This window comes from Eptesicus fuscus, chromosome 7 (genome assembly GCF_027574615.1).
Source record: "Eptesicus fuscus isolate TK198812 chromosome 7, DD_ASM_mEF_20220401, whole genome shotgun sequence".
Taxonomy (NCBI): domain Eukaryota; kingdom Metazoa; phylum Chordata; class Mammalia; order Chiroptera; family Vespertilionidae; genus Eptesicus; species Eptesicus fuscus.
This window is the reverse complement of record NC_072479.1, coordinates 15,030,450-15,049,502: the sequence shown is the minus strand read 5'-3', so window position 1 is coordinate 15,049,502 and position 19,053 is coordinate 15,030,450. Positions and strand designations below refer to the sequence as shown.

The 19,053-nt window shown below is 43.0% G+C and overlaps 2 protein-coding genes across 4 annotated transcripts in view; one reads left to right on the top strand and one right to left on the bottom strand.

The window, feature by feature from the left end:
- The window catches only part of ADIPOR2 (adiponectin receptor 2), an 80,053-nt gene extending 68,315 nt beyond the window's left edge, over nt 1-11,738 (top strand). For all 3 annotated transcript variants that reach the window (XM_054718760.1, XM_028128100.2, XM_054718759.1), the window contains exons 4-8: nt 430-601; nt 3,862-4,048; nt 4,288-4,475; nt 7,009-7,202; nt 8,901-11,738. In XM_054718760.1, the coding sequence (XP_054574735.1) occupies nt 430-601; nt 3,862-4,048; nt 4,288-4,475; nt 7,009-7,202; nt 8,901-9,029 (870 nt within the window). In that variant the 3' untranslated portion in view covers nt 9,030-11,738. The remainder of the gene's footprint in view (nt 1-429; nt 602-3,861; nt 4,049-4,287; nt 4,476-7,008; nt 7,203-8,900) is intronic.
- A 5,316-nt stretch (nt 11,739-17,054) lies between these two features.
- CACNA2D4 (calcium voltage-gated channel auxiliary subunit alpha2delta 4) overlaps nt 17,055-19,053 on the bottom strand; it is a 113,640-nt gene continuing 111,641 nt past the window's right edge. The window contains exons 36-38 of the mRNA XM_008153386.3: nt 18,242-18,354; nt 17,886-17,968; nt 17,055-17,159 (exon numbers count right to left, since the gene is read on the bottom strand). Coding sequence (XP_008151608.2) covers nt 17,055-17,159; nt 17,886-17,968; nt 18,242-18,354 — 301 coding nt within the window. The remainder of the gene's footprint in view (nt 17,160-17,885; nt 17,969-18,241; nt 18,355-19,053) is intronic.

Genomic DNA, 19,053 nt, shown 5'->3' with positions numbered 1-19,053 from the left:
GCATTTTGTGCACCAGGCCTCTAGTTAAGTATAAAAATGGTCATATTTAATATCACAGGGATTTCTCAGAGGTAAAGTCTATTGTGGACAATGGAGGGGAATCTGTATGGGTGGAACTTTGGACTCTTCATCCTACTTTTAGCCATATTAAAACAAAGTTTGAAACCACTCTTTAGGACATATTCTATAAATGCATTTACTCTTCCCCTTTCTTAAGAAAAGCCCTCCTGCCCCATTTAAAAAATATCCTTTTCATCAATCTGTTTTTTAGAAACTCAGAATATAGGACATTGTTTATTTGAATGTGTTTGTCTTTCTAAAAATAAGTTATTTTTCTCATAAGAAAATGTAAGAAATTGTTATTTGGGACCCGTGTTGCTAAAGTTACAATTAAAATCCCCAAAATATTTGATAATATTTTTCTTCCAGGTTTGGGAAGGTCGATGGCGAGTAATTCCTCATGATGTCCTACCAGACTGGCTCAAGGATAATGATTACCTTTTACATGGACACCGGCCCCCTATGCCTTCTTTCCGGGCCTGTTTTAAGAGCATTTTCAGAATACACACAGAGACAGGCAACATCTGGACACATCTCTTAGGTATGTAATATCAGTGGTGTAATGAATTGGTGATCTTATTCTTCTTTCACTTACTTGATGGAAAGGATGGAACTTAAAAATGTATTTATGATTTACCATTTTGTTTTCTGGATTTCTAATGATGCAGTTTCTCAGTGATTTTCTCTGTGGTTTGCACTATGATTTTATTACAGCTAAGGTATATATATGTTGTTTAAAGTATTACATATGACTCCTTTTTCCCCGATTGGCCCCCCAATTGAACCAGGCCAAGAGAAAGATACTATACAAAGTGTGGTATAATATTTTAATGAACACTGAGAGGAAGGTAGTTACTGAATAGAAGTAACCTGGTTTTTCAAAGTCATTACTTAGAATATTCACAGTTACATTTCAGTTTGTCTTAAAGTAGAATGTGATGTATGATATTTTTTCCCATCATGATTGTATATTAAAGAAGGAATAGAATGGTATTGGGGATAACTGTGTAACTACATGTAAAAGAATAAAGCTGGACCCCTACTTCACACCATATATAAAAATTAACTCAAAATGGATTTAAGACTTAACCATAAAAACTAAAACTATAAAATCAAGAGAAAACATAGATGCAAATCTTTATAACTTTGGGGGTTAGGTGACAGTTCCTTAGAATTGATATCCAAAGCATGTGCAACCAAAGGAAAAAAATGGATAAATTGGACTTCATAAAAATTAAAACTTGTATGTCAAAGGACATTATCAAGAAAGTGAAAAGGTAACCCACAGAATAGGAGAAAATATTTGCAAAATAAATATCTGATGATTGCTCTAGTAAAGAACTCTTGCAACTAAACAATAGGAAGTCAACCCAGTTTAAGAAATGAGTAAAGCATCTGAGTTTTAATTTCTTCAGTAAGTTCTAAAAATGGCTGACAAATACATGAAAAGAGGCTCAACATCATTTTGGGGAATGCAAATCAAATACTTTGAGAAATGCAATGAAATACCACGCCATACTTACTAGAATATCTGTAATAAAAATGGGAAATAACAAGTGTTGGCAAGGATATAGAAAAATTAGAACTCACATACATTGCTGGTGGGAATATAAGAAGGGTGCAGCCTCTATGGAATATAGATAGCTAAACAGAGTTACTGGCAAATTCTACTCCTTAGGCATATACAAGAGAATTGAAAACATGTTAAAACAATGAGGACATGAATATTTTTAGCAACATTATTCATAATAGCTAAAAAGTGGAAACAGCCCAAAATCTATCAACTGATGAATGGATAAATAAAATGTGGTATATCCATACAATGAAATATTACTTGATATTGATACATACTACAACATGAGTGAGCCTTGAAAACATGCTAAGTGGAAGAAGCCAGACATAAAAGGCCACTTATTATGTGATTCATATACATGAAATGCCTAGAATGGGAAAATCCAAAATCAGAAAGTAGTTTAGGGCTGTCTGGGGTGGGGATTCGGGAATGAGCTATGACTCTTAACAGGTATAGGGCTTATTTTTGGAGTAATAATAGTGATAATTTCATAACCTTGTGAATACAGCAGTCTCGTTATCCAAGGGGGATACATTCCAAAACCCCCAGTGGATGCCTGAAACCGCAGATCGGACCAAACTCTATATATACTATGTTTTTTTTTCTACGCCTGCTTATCTGATAAGTTTAATTTATGTAAAATTAGGCACAGTAAGAGATTAACAACAGTAACTAGCAATAAAATATAACAATTATTGTAATGAAAGTTATGTGAATGTGGTATCTGTGCTGACACCCCCACCCCTAATAACAAATCTGATAACTGAGACTGCTACTAAGGAACTAAAGGCTGGGAAATGTATACATTCTGGACAAAGGGATGATTCATGACCTGGGGCGGGATGGCTTGAGATTTCATCACACTAAGAGTGGTGTGCAATTCAAAACATGGGTTGTTTCCTTCTGGAATTGTTTATTTAATAGTTTCAGATCACTGTTGACCATGGGTAACTGAACTTTGGAAAGAGAACTAGACATGGGGGGAACAATTACATACTAAACTACAGGCCCGGTGCATGACATTCGTGCACTGGGGGGTGGCTCTCCTCAGCCTGGCCTGTGCCCTCTCACAGTCCAGGACCCCTCCGGGGATGTCCGCCTGCCAGCTTAGGCCCGAGTGATGTCGCACTCAGATATCCCTCTTGTAGTCCGGACCCCTCGATACTTACTGCCTGCTTGCAGTGGAAGTGGGAGAGGCTCCCGCCACTGCCGCTGCACTTGGCCAGCCGTGAGCCCGGCTTCTGGCTGAGCGGTACTCCCCCTGTGGGAGTGCACTGACCACCAGGGGGCAGCTTCTGCGTTGAGCGTCTGCCCCCTGGTGGTCAGTGCATGTCATAGCGACTGGTCATTCTGCTGTTTTGTTGATTTGCATATTAGCCTTTTATTATATAGGATAGTTTGTGGCCTTTCCCCATTTGACTTGCATTTCTTGTCACATTTTATTTCCACTGTGTGCCCATGTTCCTACCTTGCTAGTATAGTGAGAATAGAACAGAGTATGAAATCAAGTTCATTGCTGATGTCTAACTCCAGGGTAAATGTTTTATTAAATGGATCAAAGAGAATGATTTAGCAAATGTGTAAATTCTTAATATCTGTGCCTTTCTTTTGTTAAGTGGCCCTTCCCTAAGCAGTAAGAACATAACATCTTACTGTGAAGAACAGTTCAAAAATTGGTTATGAAATAGCTTGAATAGGCATTTACTGTCCTTAATTCTTGAATCTATTGGACCAGTTGGTGAGGACCAGAGAAGCATAGTGTTTCTTGACAACTATTGGTAGAGGAAAGCTGTATTTCTTGATAGGGTTTGGAGGTATTGGAATTTATTGCAAAGCAAATGTAAAGTGGACCTTTGAAAGCTGGATAGTAGCATAATGTGCCCAAAATGGCATAAATGGAATTTCATACTAAATTTAGAGGTAGAAGTAGACTGATGCAGTCTTCTAGAGAATAACAGCATGGTGTGGTTTATTTTTTGGTTATGCTCTTAGACAAATAAGTGATAATATTTTGTATACTCGGTTTATGAAGCTGAGAAGTATATGATGCCAACAATGTTTGAAGTAGCCAAAATTTTGGATAGGCTTCAATTATTTAGAAAATTTTTCTTATGGAATTTTCGATCCAGATATCATTGTGATTGTGAAGGTTTGAAAACATAATTAGCATATAACTTTGTGTCTTCAAAAGAATAATGTTTTCTCTCTCCTCTGCACTCTTTTCCTAGGTTGTGTATTCTTCCTGTGCCTGGGGATCTTTTATATGTTTCGCCCAAACATCTTCTTTGTGGCCCCTCTGCAAGAAAAGGTGGTCTTTGGGTTATTCTTCTTGGGGGCCATTCTCTGCCTTTCTTTTTCATGGCTCTTCCACACGGTCTACTGCCACTCAGAAGGGGTCTCCCGACTCTTCTCTAAGTAAGTATCTGTGAAGTCCATGTTTTGATCAATGACTTAGAGTCAGTGGGTTAGTGAAAAACATCTAGCAGAGCTGGCCGAATTCTTAATACCACCTCATAGAAACTTTCAAAAAATATTAAAGCAAGCACTCCAGTATGCCTCTTAGCTGTCATTGCTAGCTCATGTCATGGGGGATTAATGTGAACATCAGTGAGCAGTGGTTTTTAACATTAAATGCATTTCTTTTCCTATCCTAGACTGGACTACTCTGGTATTGCTCTTCTGATTATGGGAAGTTTTGTTCCTTGGCTTTATTATTCTTTCTACTGTAACCCACAACCTTGCTTCATCTACTTGATTATCATCTGTGTGCTGGGCATCGCAGCCATTATAGTGTCCCAGTGGGACATGTTTGCCACGCCCCAGTATCGAGGAGTACGAGCAGGTAAGAGCATGTGGAGGTTTTACATTAAACAGTTACTTATTTGTCAGCCATTTACTAAAGGCTTACCATTGTCTAAGCATTGTGCTATGTACTTGTGATGAATAGATCATAGTTCCTGTTTGAGGGGCTTTTAATGTAGTCTTTATTAGAGCTGAGGAACAGTGGTTAGCTATGTGAGCTGATGTACTTGGGGCAGTGTAGTTTACTTGAGTTTATGGCCATACACTGTCGATAAGACAGGGGCTCTGTAACTTTTGTAAAATAAACAACGATTCCTCTTACTCTCAGCATGAAGTATACTCTTCGTAGTTATAATAATTTTTGTTATTTTTATTTTAAAATGTGTAATCTGCTTACTGATTGTGTTCTCTTACTGTAGGCATCATACATCTCTTCTGATATAGGGATAAAGAGGCTTTTTATTTTTAGGGTAATGTCTGTTGAGCTGGAGATCATATGGAAAGCCTAAAGTCTTTGAGTACCTTGGTTGAGCCGTCCTCAACCAAGGAAGTTACAGGTTAACAGAGACAGGTTTTTATCTCCCACTGGACTGGAGATGCCTTATAGCCAAGGCTGTGTCTTGAATTTTCTTTTCCTAATATCAAACCCAGTGCCCACCGAGAATGAACAAGAAATATTTAAAGGAGTATTTTCCCACCCTAGCCAGTTTGGCTCAGTGGATAGAGCATTGGCCTGTGGACCAAATGGTCCCAGGTTAGATTCTGGTCAAAGCATGTACCTTGGTTGCAGGCTCCTCCTGGTCGGGGAGCATGCAAGAGGCAACCAATCAATGTGTTTCTCTCACATGGATATTTCTCTGTGTCTTTCCCTCTCTCTTCCACTCTCTCTAAAAATCAGTGGAAAAATATCCTCAGGTGAGGATTAAAAAAAAAAAAAGAAAAAGTATTTTTCCTTTCAACCTTTAAAAAATTTTTTTGAAAGAAAACAACTGTTTGGTATTAACAATTAAGCCATGGTTTAGCTGCAGTTACCTAGAAGGTTAGGAGTTAAAATTAACTTTGTTGTAACACTCTACCCTATTCCTTCTTTAAGTGTTTATGTGAGCAAATGAGCAGTGGTCAGGGTTGGCTTTCAGTAGTCCTTGACTGTGGTGTTAAGCTTGCTTGAGCACCAAAGATAAGAATGTCTTTGCTGAGTAGAGCTTATTATAATCCTGCTTATTATACACGTCAGAAGAACCAAGTTCCTGAGCTTTGAGACAATGACAGGCAAGGCCATTGGTAGCCTTTGCTTAGCATGTGGAGGCACAGAACAAGTGAAAGAAGGAGGTCATGGTGGTTTTTTTTTTTTTTTAGTGAGGAGTGGAGGTAGGAAGTAGTTTTTATTTAGGCCTACTTGAATTCTTTCTTTTCTGAGATGAGCATTGTCATTTTCCTCTTCTCTGTTGATGTCCATTTTAATTGTGAATAGGCATTGTGCTTACATCTGTTGTTGCATACCAGCAGCTTATATAGTAATGTCTGAAGCAAGCAGTATGCCCCTTTCTTTTGAGAAAGCTTACCAAATGATTGTTTTATAAGGGTCATTCTTAAGTCTTTGTGTCAAAAATGTAAAGCAATTACTACTTTTGTAGGGAGTATTCGTGTAGTGCTTGGTTGACACACCGATTTCAAGTGGTTTTATAACAGTTGCCTTCAAACTTTTTTGATCATGACATTTTCTCCTACAACCCTGAACACACACACACACACACACACACACATTGACAGAAACAGCAGTTACAAAACTTTGATAAATTAGCGCTTAACTTTCCACTTGTGACACAGTCTGATATTTGTTATTTAGCCTAGTTGTTTTAGAAATTCTGATCCAGACTCAGTTGGTCATACCCAGAAGTTTGAAAAACACTGCTGTAGATGATTTTGAAGGCATTGGGGCTTGGTGGAGTGTTCTGATGCTTCTGTAGACTTCTGTACCTGATGGGTACTTTTGGGCCTGAGAACTTTCAGAAGCATCTCTCTCTCTCTCTCTCTCTCTCTCTCTCTCTCTCAAACATGGCTTAGACTTGGAGGGATGAATCTCTAGCTGAGTGTAGTTCTAGTTGTGGTTTCCAAAAATACTTTGGGGATTCATCTGAACCAATAATTGCCTTTTCTTTCCTCACCTCCACCCCTTCCCATCTCAGGAATATCTGTTGCTTTAAAGGGAAGATAAAATATGTAAAATTGCTTTATATTGCAATCTGTGTCTATAAAGAGGCAGAATTTAGGGAGTTTTAAACCAGCTCCTAGAGCTGTGTATTTCTAAAACACTTTGCAATGTGCTTTGAGGACTGCCGAGTCCTTAAGCTAAGCCTCTTTCAGCAGGAGGCTCCTAGCATCTGTAAATAGATCTGTCTTTTAGAACATAGCTGTGCTGTCTGGTGTGGCAGTATCCGAGTTTGAAGTTCCTTCTTTTTCTGTTCAAACAAGAAGCTAATGTTGCATTCTACTTTGAAGTATTCAAATTATAATATTTATTTATTATTCCTTATTTCTCTTCTGCATTTTTGCCTTTTTCTTGTGATTTCTAGGAGTGTTTTTGGGCCTTGGCCTGAGTGGAATCATTCCTGCCTTGCACTATATCATCTCGGAGGGGTTCCTGAAGGCTGCCACCATAGGACAGATCGGCTGGTTGATGCTGATGGCCAGTCTCTATATCACAGGGGCTGCCCTGTATGCGGCCCGCATTCCTGAACGCTTCTTTCCTGGCAAGTGTGACATCTGGGTAAGTGTGATCAGAGGTGGCTATTGTGTATACATACTTATCTCTTAGTGGATTATTGGCAGACTGGGAAGTGAAATAAATGAAAAAGTTTTAGACTCAAAACCAACAGGTCTGTATTCTAAGCCTAACTCCCCCTCATCAGTTATGTTTCTCTGGATGATAAGTACAATAATAGCTGTATTTATTGAGTAGTTACTGGGTGCCTGGCACATGTCTGAGTGAGCACTTCACATGGATTACCTCATTTAAAATATTAGTCCTATCAGGTATAACAACTGTTACTAATGTTTTCATTTTGAAGACTAGGAAATGAGGTTTAGGAGATTGGTAACTTGTCCAGTGTGCCTGGCTATTCAGTGGTAGGGGTAGAATTGGAGTCAGGCTAGTCTAAAAACAGAGTGTGAGCTGCTGTATACTGCACTCTACTGGCAAGTCATTCAGTTTTTCTTTGTCTCAGCTTTCTCATTTATGAAACGAGGGTGATGGCCCAGATTTTTGCCTAGGTCATTTTTGATCACCAAATTTAGTGATTTGTAATGAGAGATTGAGTATATATATATTTGGTTGGAACAGGAGATAGAGATAACTAGATTGTGGTTAATGGTGGAAAGAGGAGGGGCAAATAAAATATAAGAGACCAATAGTTAGAAAATTTTAAAACAGAAGATGGCCTGAAATGTTTTCAACAGTACAGAAGTGGAGTGTTGTTTGATATGAAGTCTGACCTTTGGAATTCTTTTTCTTAACCTGTCAATTGTTATAGACTACGTTGATCATCTAGTCTCTTTAAAGTTTAGTTTAGCTATCTGTAAAATGAAGATAATGCTAATTTAGGCAATCTTTTGAAACATCTCTATAAATGTGACTTAAAAAATCTAGTTTACACTCTAAAATCAGTGTCTTTCCCTTGATAAATACTGTTTTGCTGCTGTACTTTTTCTTTTTCTTTTCATTTTTTTTTTTTGCTGCTGTATTTTTTAATTTTGAAACTATAATGAGAGAATAGTGTAATTTTGAAGTAATTTTTGGTGCACTGAGCATTTGATAGTCCCTTTTGAGCATTCAACAGAACAGGTTAAATCAGAAATAATATCACATGTTTGTAGACCAGCTTCTGACTTGAGAAGAGAATAAAAAGCCCTGTTTTCCTAGTCTTTCGATATAGTATGTTGTTCATGTAATTCCAGAGTCTTCGAGCTGGAAAACGTTAACCACCATATGTTTTGACCTTGTACCCAATCCTGGAAATCCCTTTAGTTTTTCTAACAGAGAGCATTTTTCTAACATTTGAATGACCAGAGATCAGGTGCTTTAGTCCATGATAAAAATATCCATCAGCAATGAGGAAAATGCCCTTCTGTCTATGCGGAGCCCACTGCTAAGTACTAGGGGGTCCTTGGGGCCTTTGTGGTCTGTCTTTGCCCATCATTTGCCCCTGAGTTCACAGATACTCCACCGTTAACTGTGCAGAGTTTCATTCCACAACTTAGCGGCAGCACCTTGATTTCTGTGGGGACAGCTGGCCTTCAGTTTAGCAGAATATGATATGCCTAATGTATATCCCAAGATCTCGAATTTGAGCTCTGTCGCATCCATTCCTTGCCCTCTGCTCAGCATAAGTGATCTTAATAATCATTAGCAGACTTTTAATAATGCATGGGTTTCTCCACCCCCCCCTTTTTTTTTTTTTGCCTCCAGTTTCACTCTCATCAGCTCTTCCACATCTTTGTGGTTGCTGGCGCTTTTGTTCACTTCCATGGGGTCTCAAACCTCCAGGAGTTCCGGTTCATGATCGGCGGAGGCTGCAGTGAAGAGGATGCACTGTGACACCTGCAGTAGCCAGGGCTAGGGCCCTGAGCCAGGGCCTGCTGCACCTGCAGGCTTTTCCCTTCCTGGCCATTGATGCCAGTACCCGAGGAGCCCCAAAACTTTGACAGCCTCGTGCGCTTGGTGACACACCAGAGGCTCCATGTGGCACATGACTGAGAAGAGAAAAACAAAAATAAATCATACCTCAAAGGATGGAGTGCATCAATTTGGGGAAAAGGAGAAATGGTCCAAACCCCGGTGTATTCTTGGGATGTACTGATTGAGGGCTCTGCAAGACCCTTGGCAAACTGGCTTCTGATCCATATCATATTTATTTGATGGGGAAACAGTTTAGCTGGCAGTTGGTTCTTCTCTCCCTTTCTCTCTCCTTAAAACAATAATTCAAACCAATTTAGGTGAACATTTATATCCTATCAAGGGGTGGGAATGTGATTTTAGATGCTCTTTTGGGAGAACAAACAAGTTAATGTAAATAAGATTTCTAACTTACTGTTTAAATAAGAATTTATATAAATGTTTAAAACATAGGGGTGGGGGGGAGGGAGAATTTTTGTATAGAATGAAACATGCAAGTACCACACACTGTTCAATTTTGCACAAAGTGACCGTAGGAGGATCAGGTGATGGCCCCAGAATGTATAATGCCTTGGTGCGCCATGCTGCCTTCTGAAGGCTGTCATACCCTAGACCCTGGTGGGGCAGAGAGCACAGCCCCTGCCCGGTGATCACATCGCCACTCTCATGCCTGAGAGCCTTGGGGAGTCCTGAGGGAGAGGGAGGTTGGTATGTGTTTTCTAAGGAAGCAGCAAGTGAATGGCTGACAGGATGTTAGTTAAAAGCTCTAGTTCAGGTGTCCTTTGAGAGACCCACTTCTTTTTTATGCCAATGATCCTCTCTAAGGAGCAGAGTCACCTGCTGCAGAAAGTCAGTTATGCTTGCAGGAGGGTAGAGGAGACTAGGAGCTCTGGAAATGTTAGCACAGGGCTGGGCTGGGTGCTTCCTGGCATCCTGTTCATTTTGGGGTGATTTTCATCTGATTGCAGGGATGTGACAGTTTTCCATATCCTTGTTGTGGAGCTTTTGGAGTATCCTGGAAATGTCACTCTATGAAAATCCCTGCCCTAACTACCCTTCCTCCTCTTGGAAATAAAAATGGAACTTTTCCCAGCATCATCCTTCTTGGCATGGAGCCAACCAGGAGAGTCTTGTCCAGGTGCCCCCTGAGCTCCTTTACCAAGGCTGGGAGACGCTTCCTTCGGATTAGGGAAGACGAGTGTCACCTGGCACTCTGTCTTGGTGAACGTTGGTGTGGCAGACAGATCTGCTCTCCTTGAACAAAAAAGCCACTAAAACTCTTGAAAGCAGGGCCTAATACCCACCAAGGAGTAGCAGCAGTATCTGAATCCCAATTTTAAGGGATAGTGTGGTGGTGGGACGTTTTAAAAGGAAATTGTATGTTATTGCCAAGGAGTCTAGGAGAATCTTGAAAACTATCTTTGAAGAGTTGCTAGAAGAAAAAAAAAAAAAAGATTACTTATGTCTTCAAGGTTACCCTGCTATGGCATCAGGGAGAGTGTTAGGGGAAGGCTCTGGTTCATATGATCCTCACTTGGCTCATAGGCAAACCACCCAGATGGCACTGGAATCTTAGGTTACTTACTGTCATCCAAGGCTGCAGGTGATCGTTACATCCTGGGACTGTGTGCATTAGAATAAACACTGAGGCCCCAAGCATGGGGCTGGCATCCTCCACTGGGTGTTTGAAAATGTGGGAAGGGTCTCCTATTTATTCCTTATGGGGTTTTCTCGGTTCTTTCTCTCCCTTTCAATCTCCAGCAAAAGCTGGCATCCAGGAAGAAAGAATCCATTGTAGAACTTGGGAGGAACTTAAAGAGTATTTTGGTTCTGGATAAGGTCACTACCCTGGGTGCTAGGTGGACCCAGCAAAAGACGCAGTGCGTGAACCAGTTCAGTGCCTGACAGAATAAAGAGCAGTATTACTCCCTCTGAGGGGACAGTCCAGCAGGGCAGTGCCATGTGGAAGGAAGCTCACTTAGCTCCTGGAAGCAGCAGCACATATCAGAAGCCAGACTTGCTCTTCGGTCATGCTCTTTGAGGTGCGGGGTGGAAGATGCAGCCTTGACACAACACCAACAGAGGTAGCTGTCTCTGGGCCCAGTCACCCCACACCCCAAAGAGGAGCCCAATCTGGTTCAATATAGCACAAACCCTTAGCAAACATGAAATTTAACATCAACGATGTATAATCCAGTAAAAATCTCTCCTTAGGGTGTGTGTGGGTGTGTGCGTACCCATTTATAAGTGTGTGTCTGTGCAACTGACTACCAACAGCCTCACTGCACTTGATCTTACAGTGCTCGCTGAGAACTCTCACCAGGTTGGCGCCTGAATGCCTTACTCTCAGCAGTCCGAGGCTTGCTTGCTCTGTGCAGATTTTTAATTTTCTTTTTTGGCCCTAGGCTGATTAGGACCTCTACAGCTTCATACTATCACCATTAAATAGTGGCCTTTTTCAGTATTTTTTCCTTACCCTTTAAAAATTGCTGAAGCCACAAAGCACATGTTTTGGGGATCATAGAAGTTTGGGGTTTCAGAAAGGCATCTGTGTGATGGTTCATTCACCATGGGATTTCCCTATTTGCTGTATACTCAACTTCTAATAAAAGGAACCAAGTGGAAAATGAACTTTTGTTGTGTATTTTTTTTCTTCACTGTCTCAGCTTACCACTCCAGAGCTTTTGGCATTTCTGACTTGAAGTGTTAATTTCGACACTGAAGCTTAAGGAATTTTCAGAAACTTTCTAATCTGAATTCACAAACCAAAATGCTCATGCCCAGCTCACTTCTCAACCTTTCTGACCAAGTTTATTTTATTTTTTAAAATATGTTTTTATTGATTTCAGAGAGAGAAGGGAGAGGGAGGGAGAGGGAAAGAGAGAGAGAGAGAGAGGAGAGAGAGAGAGAGAGAGAGAGAGAGAGAGAGAGAGAGAGAGAAACATCAGTGATGAGAGAATCATTGATTGGCTGCCTCTTGCATGTCCCCTATAAGGGGTTGAGCCTGCAACCTGGGCATGTGTCCTGACCGGGAATTGAACTCTGACCTCTGACCAGGTTTAGAATGGAGGAGAGGGCTAACTCCTTCTTAATTATTAAAGTTTATGCAACTAATATATAATGAATACGTTATGCAAAGGACTCTTGCTATCTCACATAACCCAACTACAACCCTCTGAACTGCTGATCAGTTCACATTTCATCGGTGCAAAAACTAAATCAGAAAAGCTAAGGCTGACTCTGCCGGTGTTCTTTAAGAAGAAAATTCAGATTAGACAGTCTTATGTATATTGACTTAAAAGTTTTGAGGATTGTTAACCCTTTTATGTAACTAAAGAAGATTTTTAACTTTTGTCTTAGGTAAATTTAGTTTTGCAGGAGAATTTCCAGTATTGGGATAATATATCCACTCTGAGTTTTCATTTTAAAGTATAGATAAAAGTTAAAGGTTTTCCATATTATCTGCATAGAGAACACTGGATTGCATTCTGTTCTTGAAAAATAAGGTGAGGCCTACAAATAATTCACTTCCATTTTTTCCTAGGCTTTTCCAAGCTGTCTATATACTCCTCAGGCGAGCTCTGGTTATCGTAAAGGAAATAGATAAGGGCAAGTTTGAATTTTGACTATAGATTACTAGGACTCTGGGTAGTCTAGAGAAACCTCTGGGCAGTGTTGCTTTAAAATTACCCCAGAAATAATATCATCTCCAGTATTTTGCTTCAGTTACAGCACCTTCTGTATTCTCAGTGGGCATGAACTATGCACTGCCACTCCCTGTATCCTAATGTGCAAACATTTTCTGCCTTCAACTATTTGATTTGGTGAAACAAAATCAGTCTGGCTCTTGTAACTTTGGGTTGTAATGGTATGTAGGGGGCTCAGGGACCCAAGGAAGCAGTGGGTCCAGCTGCATGAACACAAAAGCCTCATTACTGCTCACTGACCACCCCTGCCAGCTACACTGACCTAGAAACAGAGCTGTAGGTTCAGAGCGCAGCTCTGCCATTTGCCAGGTGACAGGCGAGAAGTCCTTTCCCCAGCCCTGATTTCTCACTTGTTAAAATGGAGTTTCTAACATCCTTTGCATCTTTCTGTGAAATGCTCTCACAGATCAACATTTCTCTGATTTCCCATGGTGACTGGCTGGCGTTTCTGCCATACTCTTGCTCTAATTTCTCTCTTCTGTGGTCTTTGACTTCCCCATATTTACTTTTCTGACTTTATATTTACTTTTCTGACTTTAAGATATGCCCACTCCTTTGCTCTCCTGAACCAAAACTTCACTTAGCACCAGTAAGTGGCTATAGAAGCATTTTACCTGAAAGCACTCCTATTAAAATACACAAAATTATTAGGTGAATTTAGAAGTTAATATATCTCTGTACTGAGGAAGGAGGCTCTGACAGCAGCCTTGAATTCTGGGTCACCCAAAGATGTGCAACATTTATAGGGAAAGGCTTTCAAGATTCTGTACCCCAGGCCTAACCGGTTTGGCTCAGTGGATAGAGCATCAGCCTGTGGGCCAAATGGCCATGGGTTTGATTCCGGTCAAGGGCACGTACCTTGGTTGCAGGCTTCTCCCTGGTCGGGGCATGTGCACGAGGCAACCAATGGATGTGTTTCTCTCACAGCGATATTTCTCTGTCTTTCCCTCTCTTCCACTCTCCCTAAAAATCAATGGAAAAATATCCTCAGGTGAGGATTAACACACACAAAAAGTTAAATCTTAAAAAAGAAAAGAAGATTTTGTACCCCAGACTCTTGTCATTTATTAAATAACTTTGGTTTGAACTTTGTCCCTTTGAAATAAAGGTGATGGCTCTTTAGCTTGAGCCAGGTTGCCACCTACTGTCCTTGAGTGATTTTGTTAACAGTAGGAAGAGGAACAATAGTTCTGACCTCTGAAGGAAGGCAAACTTAAGAGAATGTTCTGTTCTCCCAGGTAAGGAGCAAACTAGTTGATCAGAAATGGTCTTTGGTTCATTGGTTCTGAAAGAGATTTCCAGATCTTATAGTCCACTGCAGGCCAGGCACGCCATGTGGCTTAAGTGGACAAAATGAGGCCAGGATCTGCCACAGCACTTCCTAAGCTTGGTTTTAAAATTATATGGCTAACGTAGTTGTTAGATTTGCCTAAAAATGCTTGCTCTGGTTGGGTGGGGAAGATAAGCCTTTCAAAAGACAACACTGAATTGTCCTAGAGAGAGACTGGCAGTCCGTGCCTGGGAGGCGGCAGTTGAGGTCAGATGCTGTTGGAGGCCAGGACTAATGCTGAAGGAAGGCATGGGGGTAGCCATGGCCGGTGGCTATGAAGTGCTTATGCTGCCATGCTGGTCACAATGAGGTCATTGCGACATGGTAATGGGGAAGCTCTGAGCCATGATAGCCACTGGGTTGGAGAAAGGGCTCCCTGCTGCTTCTCACCCACCAGCACCAGGTAGGCAACTGTGACTTTACCTATTGTCCCTGGCATCCCAACTAATTTCTGTCCCTCCATGAAACAAGGTAATAGTAGCTAGGCACATTATTACGAATATGGCATTCAAACCTCACAATATTCTTCTAATAATTTGGAGTTTTCAACTCTGTGTTTCAGTTTCCTGGTCTATGATGTGGGGCTAATACTAGTACCTACTTCAGAGGGATGTCGCAAGGGTTGACTGGGTTAATAACTGCTTTTATCTGGTACATATGGACCTTAGCTATTCCTACCATTATTCTGCCACTTAAACTGGCCAAGTGAATCCCTTATCTTCTCTGAGGTTCGATTTCTTCAGCTGTAAACAGGCTGTTAATGCTCACCTCACAGGATTGTTGTGAGACTTAAGTGGTAATGAAAATAACATTGTATAATTGATAGCATAAGGCATTTTACAAATATAATGAATGTTTAATAAAAAAAGAAAAAACAAAACAAAAATAATGAATGTGTTTTATTGAGTTGGCCTACTTTAGAGAGAAGGGGGCCATTACTGGTGGGAAACTTGTACTTTGAAGAGTGGAGGGCTGAGAAGGGTCCCTAAGGCCCTGTGCGCTGTCCTTGCCTATGACTACGGGGTGTGGCTAGACCTCATTGGGGGTTGGTTAAACGGAAAGATCTGAGGCCATGCCAGGATTCCTGCACAGTTCTTGTTTTAATGTTGCTCTCTCAATGGAGATTGCTGTCTCTTAGGAGCCAGGTCTGAGAGGGGTGGGTCGCAGGAATTCCAGGGCCTCAAGATACTGGAGGAATGTGTATATGGAGAGTGAATTCCCAAATATAGCTCCCTTACCAGTGGGCTCTGCCTGGCAAATTGAAATGTTCCTCAAAGTTCTAACCCCAGGAACAGAGTCCGGTAGTCTCTTTGTAGATCAGTGGGCCTGGACCTCCTGGGGAGTGGGGAGCCAGCCCTCTGGAGACCCTCCCCATGCCACTGTGAGGGCTGCTCTTTCCTGGGACCTTGTTCCATGACAGCCACTCCTGCCGCCTCTGCTGAACCCCATTATCTTCCAACGTGGCCGCTGGTCATCTCATGCTTTTCTTAGATGCAAAAAGTTCCTTCACATCGGGGCTTTGCAAATATTTTTCAAAAATATAGGTTTTCATTGATTTCAGAGAGGAAGGGAGAGGGAGAGAGATAGAAACATCAATGATGAGAGAATCATTGATTGGCTGCCTCCTGCATGCCCCCTACTGGGGATCAAGCCCGCAACCCTGGCATGTGCCCTGACTGGGAATCGAATCATGACCTCCTGGTTCATAGGTTGACGCTCAACCACTGAGCCACACTGATGGGACTGCAAAGATGTTTTTAGAAGTTTTTAAAATAGCAATATTTTGCAGACATCACATGCAGCTATCCTAATATATAAAAAAGCCAGGGGTCGTCATGACCAAAACAACCGGGCAGACAACCAAACAGCAGGCTGCGTGGGGCAACAAGGCCAGCAGTGGGGTTAGTGAGGGACGACCAAACGATTGAACAGCAGGCTGTGTGGGGCGACCAGGCTGGCAGGGGGGCAGTTGGGGGCGACCAGGCCAGCAGGCAGAGGCGGTTATGGGCAATCAGGCAGGCAGGCAGGTGAGCAGTTAGGAGCCAGCGGTCCCAGATTGTGAGAGTGATGTCCAACTGCCGGTTTAGGCCCGATGCCAGGGCTAATCACTCTCACAATCTGGGACCGCTGGCTCCTAACTGCTCACCTGCCTGCCTGCCTGGGATCGGGCCTAAACCGGCAGTCAAACATCCCCTGAGGGGTCCTGGATTGGAGAGGGTGCAGGCTGGGCTGAGGGGACCCCCCTTCCTGTGCATGAATTTCATGCACTGGGCCTCTAGTGTTGGTATAAAAGGATTTGGAGTCTTTTCCATTACTATTCACTTCCCTTCTCTCTCTCTCTCTCTCTCCCTCTCTCTCAAATAGAGTTAGAATTTTTTTGAGCAGCAGAAGGAAATTGAGATGCCCCCACCGTGCATCCCACTTTGAGGCAGCTATGTTTCCTGTGGGGGATTGTTCTTGCCCTTGTCTCATTTGTGCTGTTGCTATGGTTGGTCTAATTCTGCCGCTCTTTCTCAGTATCTTTAAGTCCTTGGTTCTACTGAAGACCAGCCAGGTTCATTAGAACAGCTGACCCTATTTTTGGCTAGGTCTGGGCTTCTGGAGAATAGATGGAATGAAATCCTTTTGTCTTGGTCCAAGTTGAGCTCATGCTAGGCTCCTGAAGAGGAGGTAGGAAGGATGGGAGAATGCCCCTTGAGGTGGGCTGGGTGGTTGCAGGCACCCTGGAAGGTCTTGGGGAAGTGGTTTCTGGTTCCACCCAGCAATTTCAGGAGGCAGGGTCATTGAGATAAGCATTGACCTGGGTGATAACCCAGCTGTAGTGAGCTGGGTTCCCCATCAGTTGCTGACTCCTTAAAATGTCTCTGGAAGGACTACCTTTGTCAAAACAGAGGTCAGACTGGGTGGGTGTCACCGCAGCAGCTGGGGTGGCAGCAGCCAGGCACACAGAGGCAGCAGGAGCAGGGGGAGCGAGGCACAGGTTTCCGAGGTGCCGCCACAGTCCTGGGCGTTCTCCTGGAACACAGAGCAGAGATGAAAGGGCAGCATTCACCTGAGGTACCAGCCAGAGGAGGCGGGAAGTAGGGAAGGGGTCTCTGGACTAATAGGAGCCCAAAGCCTGGGGAAAGAGGGAGGTTTCTGAAAGTGGAGGAAGCACTGCCCCCTTTCTCAAACCCCCTACCTTTTAGGGGGAAGTAGAGGCTAAACACTCAGCCCCAGAACTGGGCTCAAGAATTCTCTGCTTGCCCCTTCTTGGAGTGGCTGCGGGGTCATCCTCTTAGAATGACTTCAGGGAAGCCATTGACTCTGGGAGCATCTTTGATGTGGGTTATTTGTGGCAGCCATTTCCAGCAAAGACAATACCGAGTATAAGCACCCAGCTCAGGGCCTGCCACAGGGCGGGTGCTCAATACATGTCGGTCACCATTAGTATTTTGCACATAATGATTTCCTGTTGGCTTAGATCATCTGCAGCTAAGTGCAGCAGCCATGAGGACAATGTGGGGATGCTGTATTTTGATTCACTGAGGGCCCAAACCCTGGGAACTGTGTGGCTCTGTTTGTAGAAGGTGCCTCGGATCCTGGTTGACTTAGTGTTTGCGGCACGTGTCTGAAGGTTTCCCCGTGCAGTTGCATCCTGTGTGCAGATGCACTCAAGTCTTCAGTGCGTAGGCACAGCCACAGCGCTGAGGATTTGGGGATGAAGTCCAAACCCCACCTCTCAACCCCCTCCAGCCCCACCTCTGGGTGGAAGGCATGACAGGAATCCGGTCGTCGGCGGAGCTTCTGGGAGCGCATCCTGTCACACTTGATAGAGGCATTATGTGCAGGAGTCACTGTCAAGGCAAACGCCTCATGACAAGAGCTGATTCTGGAGACTCAGTTCTGGAAGAGCCTGCCCCTGGTAGGACCAACTGCCTTACAAGCGGCTTCCAGGGTCAGGAGGCAGTGCCCAGGGGCCTGGGGGAAGGGTTGGAGAACAAATATCGATGCTCTGTGTGGGAGAGTGGCCTCAGCCTCAAAACCTAAGCCCTTCAGTCTCTCCTGCACCGCCACCCCTCCCTCACCCCGCACATCCTGGCAGATCAGAAGGATATATTTGACTTCTGTAGCCTCCTGAAGGACTGGTGGGAAGATGCTACAGTCACAGGTGGAGTCTGTCACCAGGAGGAGAAGGTTACTATTGGGAATCTGTTGCATCACAAATACCCTGCAGCAAAGAGAGAGGGGGGCGGCCATGGAATCCATGGAAGGCTTGACACAGGGCTTCTAGGGGGGAAACCCCCAGACTTCCAGTGTAGAGTTCGGGTGGCAGGGGAAGAAATGGAACCATGAGGCAGGTCAGATCAGGGCAGCTACAGGAACAGCCCTGGGCAACTGACTCAGTCCTATTGGCTTATTTTACCCACAAGCCTTTGCAAATGCTCCTTTCCTAGCAGATTGGAGAAGGAGAGGAAGTCCTAACTGGAACATATTTGAGAGTTAAAGTTATTATTAATATATGCAGGACAACAGGTATAAATCAGGACTGCACCAAGCAAATAGGGATGTGTGGTTCTCCTTGCTTTAATGTGGTGGGGGCAAGCCGTATGGGGAAGATGCAATGCTCAGTCTTGGCCACGAGGTGGCACAGCGCCCCTGCATACTGCCCAGGAGTCCTGTGAAGAGGGAGGGAGTAAAGGGTTATGGAGAGCCTGTTATGCACAAGGCCTGGTGTATTACATAACAGCTGCCCCTTACCATTTCCTCCGGGATGATTGGTTTTGTACACACACACACGCACACACACATGCACACACACACGTACAAAACCTTCACCACACTACATGAGGTTATTATTTCCCTTTTGTAGATGAGAACATTGAGGCTAGAATTGGCTAAGTCACTTGCCTAAGGATACACAGCTAGG